Source organism: Lagopus leucura, unplaced genomic scaffold, assembly GCF_019238085.1.
Source record: "Lagopus leucura isolate 7727_CA_CO unplaced genomic scaffold, USGS_WTPT01 Super-Scaffold_100021, whole genome shotgun sequence".
NCBI lineage: Eukaryota > Metazoa > Chordata > Aves > Galliformes > Phasianidae > Lagopus > Lagopus leucura.
This window is the reverse complement of record NW_024962274.1, coordinates 5,633,766-5,640,363: the sequence shown is the minus strand read 5'-3', so window position 1 is coordinate 5,640,363 and position 6,598 is coordinate 5,633,766. Positions and strand designations below refer to the sequence as shown.

General features: G+C 46.6%; 1 protein-coding gene across 1 annotated transcript in view; it reads left to right on the top strand.

The window, feature by feature from the left end:
- Window positions 1-4,636: 4,636 nt before the first annotated feature.
- Window positions 4,637-6,598, top strand: part of RASA2 (RAS p21 protein activator 2) — a 44,908-nt gene continuing 42,946 nt past the window's right edge. The window contains exon 1 of the mRNA XM_042878398.1: window positions 4,637-4,709. Within this exon, the coding sequence (XP_042734332.1) occupies window positions 4,649-4,709 (61 nt within the window). The 5' untranslated portion in view covers window positions 4,637-4,648. The remainder of the gene's footprint in view (window positions 4,710-6,598) is intronic.

Below are 6,598 nucleotides of genomic sequence, written 5' to 3'. Positions count from 1 at the left end.
GAAAATTCTCCGCAGAGGTAATTTACGAAGATTAAATGTCTTCATTTAAACACATGTCAATATATGCAAAGGAAAGAAAAATAACGCTGAAAAGAAAAACTAGTATTTGCAATAATACAAACTTAGTTTGAAAGACCCCAAATAGTTTTGCCAGAATAGACTTCTAGCATATGTGTAGAGAGGAAGAAGAAGAAGAAAAAAAAAAAGACCAACGAAACTGCTTCTACTTAAAGCTAGAAGAAACTAGCCACTGAACTGTTCTACAGTGCTGTTTTTCAGTCAGAATCATTCTGGACAAAATGAATATATAAGTTCAAATTATATACTATAGAAGGAATTTTTGCTGCAGAAATCATGTCGCTTTTTTTTTTTCTTTTAAACAAAAGTTAATGTGTTTATAAACAAATCGTGATTTAGTGTATTCTACAGTGAAGATGGGCAATGTTTCATCAGTTTGGGTATGCTGAAGTACAGTTGAGTTTTGGAGTGCTTTTCTGTAACTCAACATTTACAAAACATACACAGAAGTATAAACCTTTTTTCCTTTATGTTTTCAGTTTTGTAGTTACCATAATATGCATTAAGTCTCTGAATGCTTGTGCAGAAAGTATGCCAGATTAGAGGCATCTCTGAAACATTTAATAAAGATTCAGTGCAAATCATAGTAGCCAGTCTTCCAAACGGCAGAAGTTCCAAATGATTGAACTGTAAAGTTATTCAGGTCATCTGTTGAAAGAAAGTTGTTCTCATGAAGTAGTATAGTTTGAAGAACTCTATAAAGCATCCACCTCCTTGTGAGTCTGAAACTCCTGTCTTTTAGAAATATCATTCTTCTCAGCAGAAGGAGATAAGAGTCTTTTTCCACATCCTGGTGTAATGCCTGGACAACAAATGACAGTGCAGCTCACAGAAAATGCTTTGATTTTTGGGAGGAAGAGGTAAATCAGATTCTTGCTTCCAGGTATATCCCTGGGGCAGTTTCCATATATAACAGGGATAGGGCCAATCTGTGGGGTTCCTTGTCATCCCTGTGCCTTAAATGCAATATCAGTACTTTGTGTGTCTCAGCATCTCACCCCAGGCAAGCTTCATCTCAGTGTCCCTTGTCCAAGCACAGTAGGCCCAGAGCAGAGAAGTGCCAGCATCAGGTTACTGGGAGAAGCCACGCTGGCCTTTCTGCTTCCCTTCTGCCACACCAAAATGTCACGGTGAGCCTTCTGGCTGCACAGTTTGCATTCACCAGGAATCAGGAGGGTAAGCTTCTGAAAGAAGACATCACTGAAATTAACAGTACAGTTAATCACATTTTCACAAAATAGTGTTAATTTTAACCAAAATGAAGAGGTTTAAAAAGTTGAAGAGGTTAAATGTCTACCAGTTGCATATTATATCACAGGGCTCTGTTGTACTCTATCTGCACTTCCAATTTGTTATGTACGTTCATTGTTACAAAGTGTTAAAAATGTTTTAAGTCTGGACAATGGTCAGTGAACCTCAATTCTATGTGCAAATATGGTACACAATTTGTTTACTTGGTTTTCCAAAATATTCTAAAGGAAATTATAGCTTGGGTATGATAAAACTACAATTGAAATTATAGTACAGTATAGATTGAAGTAATAATGTAGTCCACTTATTTATCCTGTCATCGACGAACGCTGTGAACCCTTTGAGAAATGTTTGGTTTCACAGCAGTTTTGGTTCCATTTTCAATTAGGATAATAGTAGGATAAACACAGGAAAGTATGATGATGTTTCAAAGAAAGTACACGAAGATATTTTCTAAGTGGACTTGTATGATGATAATTATAGACCAAAGCAAATAAGGTAGAATATTTATACATATAAAGATAATTTTACAGATATTTTATATAACTGTATAGTTCATAAGAAAAATATTGATAGCTTGTGTTAGGTTTGGGGGGGGGGGTTTGTATATTTTGATAAAAACACAATGACTTTGTAACTCTGTATATTATCTACAGTTTATAGCAAAGGAGTTTTAAGATGGCAATGTCATGTTTATAGTTCAATTGTGGCACTTTTACTACAAGTAACACATTGAAGTAATGAGTTAAGTATTAATGACCAAATTAGAATTAAAATAAGTGTAAGAGAAAGTAAATACTGTACGTTGTCAAAGACTGTAATTTGCTGCATCTGTATTTTTGTTTAGAAGAAAATATTAAATGCAGATGTTAAGGATTGATAAAGAGTCTAATTTTATTTTTAGAGAGAGTTATTATAACTGTTTTTGCTTGATTAAAATAACCTCTTCCTATTTTTCTGTAAGTCTCCATTTTTTAAATTAATACTTAATCTCTACAGACAAGAGATATGTATCTTCTACCCAATGTTTCATTATAAGATTAAGCAACAGTTACCAAACACTCCCTCTGTTAAAGTCAGAACAGTGAATTGAAACACGCCAGAGCTCAAGGGAAGTGACAGCATCTGCTGGCATCGTGCAGTGATGGTGAACACTGCTGAGGTGAACAGAATCTCCTGTTCGGTACCTTAAAGGAGTCGAAGACAGGTAAACTGTTTAATGCTTTGCAACATCTTAAACCTGTTTTCATGATGACCCAAAACTTTAAAGATCTTACTTAAAATTAAATTCCAATGGTGTCCTTGTGTTACAGATCGTGTATTTTACGCAATGCACTTCCAAGCACTTGGGAATGCTGCCAATGTGCATGGTTTCTTAATTGCATCAGAGAATATGAAGATATGAACAAAACAGAAAACTCTGTACTCAAAGTACTTCCCCCTTCAGCTAGAAAAACTTAAGTTCAGCATTTAAAGTTAAATTTAAGCTAAATTATTTAGAGCACATTGGGATAATCCTCAGTAGAGATGTGTACTTATACAAAGAAAATCAGAAGTTGGCTACATATATATATTTTTCTGTCCTATTTAAAAATCTAATTAAAAGTTACTTCAAAGAAAGGTGATATTAAGTTAAACAGTGAACTCCAGCTGTCATGCAGCTTTCGAGGGTGTTATGGAAGAACTAAAGTCACATATCTCTAAAATATGCAAAATATCTACAAAATTGTTGCAACACAGCTAACCATACCTCTTCCTTCTCTGATCAGGAGTTTTCCATCCCAAAGCTCTCAACTCTGAGCCTGGGTTCACCACTCACAGGTCAGACAGAGCAGACAACCTACTGGAAGCCAACTGTAGATAATCAAATCCCTCAATCTGAGCTATTGAGGAAGCTGTCACTTCTAGCAGGTAAAAATCAGCTTATGTAAACTCATGTCTTTGTGCAAGTTTGTGTTTTGCATGCATACAAATTCCTACATTATGGGATGATGAAGCAGCTCATTGTCCCCTGAGCCGCTCCTGCCACATTTATCTCTTTTCCTTTAACCTGATATGGAGTGTGGGAATGAAGAGGGAATTTCACAGCTGCTGGAAAACCACCAAGCAATGGGGCTGATGTTTGCCTGACAACCAAATTACAGGGCTCTATGGCATATAATAACAGTGAGATTCATGTGGGAGAAATGAACGGTCATGGAATTACAGCAGATGACTCCAACTAGAGACAAATAATAAACGCTTCCTTGAAACCTTCTAAGTTTTCCTTTAGCAAACTGAAGAGCCTAAGGTGAAAAACGGTAGTCCCCTACTAACTAACTTTCTAAAGGAGCCTTTTCCTTGATGACCAGCTGAATGACCTCTTTGCTGTAGGACTACAGCCACTGCAGGGTTTTGTCGGAACGTGTGTCTGCAGAGCCTAGAGCTGCTTCACCTCCACCTTCAGTGCTGCAGTTCCACTGGACCATTCTGCACACAGGGCTGCAGCTGGGCAGAGTGTGGAGCCCAGGCACACCTGTCATAGGTGCTGGGACCAGGGCTCATTCCAGATGGCAGTGAGATCGCAGGGTTTCAGATTAGGATCCATAGCTTCAGGAAACACTAATGTAAACTGTAATGAAAATTAATTCTTGAGGAGGGTAGGCTGAAGCACTTGTAGTCTACCACAGAATCATGAAGGTTGGAAAAGACCCCTAAGATCATCTGGTCTCGCCATCCGCCTACTGCTAATACTGCTCACTAAATCACGTCCTCAGCGCCATCTACCTGAACACCTCCAGGAACGGTGACTCCACCGTCTCCCAGGGCAGCCTGTCCAAGTGCCCGAGGTGAACGCAGAGGTGAACAAGCAGAGGCCCAGCAGAACCCATCAGGCACCCGCGCTGGAGCTGAGTGCTGCAGCGCACCAAGACCGAAGCAGCTGCAGCTCCGTGACGGCTGCAGAACGCCCTATTAGCGTGACGAGTACGGGAGTCCAACACGCTTCGGCTACGACTTCTGTCTCCTGCGAAAGTAACACACGGGACAAAGATGAGCAGAGCCCCGGGGGCAGTCACAGCGGCCCCGTCAAGCGAGCGCCCAGCGCAAGCTGCACACACGGCAAAGGGCCGGGCGGAACGCGGGCAGAGCGGGGCGGCATCACCCGCCCAGGGCTGCCGGGACACGGACCGAATGCGCATGCGCGCTGCCGCCGCGCGCCTCTCTGTGGCGGCCCCCGAGGGCGGGGGAAGGCGGGGCGGGTGCAGGGCGGGTGTTGGGGTCGCTCCTTCCTCCTCGCTCCTCCCCTGGCGCGCAGTGCGCAGGCGGCGGCGCTGGCGCGATGGCGGCCCAGGACAGCGGCGACGAGGTGCGGGTGCTGCAGAGCCTCCGGGGCAAGATTTGTAAGTGCGGGCGGTGCGGGCCGGGCCGCGGCGCGGCCGCGTAAAGATTTGGCGGGCGGGCGTCGTGCCGGGCCGAGGTGCCGCCGCCGCGCCTTCTCCTTCCTCGCGGTTGGGGGGGCGGGGTCGGCTCGCTGGGGGGGGGAGCGCGTTGTGTGCGGCGGGCGGGGCGCCACGCGCTGCGGGCCGGCACGTGCCGGGGGCGGCGGGAGCGCCGCGGGTCTCGGGGGCGTCCGCCGCCGCGAGGGCGGCCCGGCGGGGCGGGAGCGGCACGTCCTGCGCTGCGAGCCCCGCGCCACGCTGTTTGTCAAGCGGCGGTTGCGAAACTATCGATGTTCAGGAAGTCGGTGGTGGAAGGGTGTTCTGGAGCGGCCGTCGGTGCTTCTGCGTCTTTGTGTTGCGTGTGTGTGAGAGAGCCCGGTGACTTTATTTTGATGGTTAGGAAGCGCTGACTAAAAATACCCCCGCGTTCCGTACCGTGGGAAGCCGGGCGGTGAGCACGCGGCGGGAGGGGACGGCGCTGCGGCTGCTCGGGGCGCGGAGGAACAGGATGTGAGCGCTTCCTGCGGCTCGCCCCGCGCCCATTCAGCTCCTTTCTCACGAGGCCCCTCGGCCTTTTTGAGAATGAGACGACGTCGGTCGCTACGGCGTGCGCCGGGGGCCGAGGGACGGCGGTGCGCGACCGCCGAACGGTGCGCGTGGCTGCGGCACCAGGCGTGCTTTTAAACGCCGTGCCGTGCGGAGGAGAGGATTTGCCGTCAGTGAGTGAGGCGGCCGTCGAGACGGCGGGCTGAGATCGTCAAGCCGGGGGGGCTCGAGCCGCAGCGGTGGTGCGGGCGGCGCCCGTGGGGCAGACGGGGCCGGGCGAGGCTTCCCCAGACCTTGCTGGTAGCGTGGAGCTAACGCGGGCTGGTTTTGAGACGGGTCGAAGCTGATGTATTGACTGATGCTGCTTTGCTTCTTGATTTCTGTCCTAGAGTCACAGAATGGATTGGGTTGAGTTCCTACTCCCCTGCCATGTGCGGGGATGCCGGTTGCTAGATCCAGGCACCAGCTCGGGCTGCCCAGGCCCCTCCAGCCCGGCCTTGAGCACCTCCAGTGATGGGGAATCCGAAACCTCTCTGGGCAGCGGTGCCGGTGCCTCACCGCTGTCTTTAGGGTTGGGTCAGCAGCTGACAGTGCAGCGATTCAGGGAGTTTGTGTTCTGTGAACTGAACGCAAGTATTGTGTTAGGCATTAGAAGGTGAATCCCCGGATTTCTCAAAACACTCGAAACTGCTTTTATTGACCTATTTAAGTGTGCTGGATGGTGCCTGCAGCTACAAAGTAACTTTGAATGTTGCCACAGTCAACGACCTGGTGAAAGCGATGGCAAGCTGAAGGCGGTGCACCTTTATGTGTGGGGAGCACTGCGCTCACGGATGTCCCACCCCCTCCTTAGGGTCTGGTGCTTGACGCTGTTAGGTCTGCATTACCGTCACGCTGTGTATCTATTGAGGAAATGATGCGCAGGACAAGAAGGTTTGTCTCAGCTGTGGGATTTAGTGAGTTGCTGTTACAACTAATGTGCAACATGAAAGTAACATGCAAAGCTCAAACTTGTTAAATATTGTGTATCAAAATTCCTGTTGTTTTAACACTGAGCTTTTATTAGAATCACAGCTTTTCCCTCTTGCTTAGGCTTGAGCTGATCTTACTTTGAAGTCAAGCTTTACAGCATAGTGGCATAGAGAACCCTAACAGTGCTTTATATGTACTTTAAAATCCAAACCAAACTATGTAGTCGATAAAAGTTACTTTATTACTGTCATTTTTTGCTTTTTTCCCCAAAGGAGGTTGCTGAGCTAGTTGGCAGTAGTTATGAACTTGCCTTTTCAGAATAAAAGGGTCAG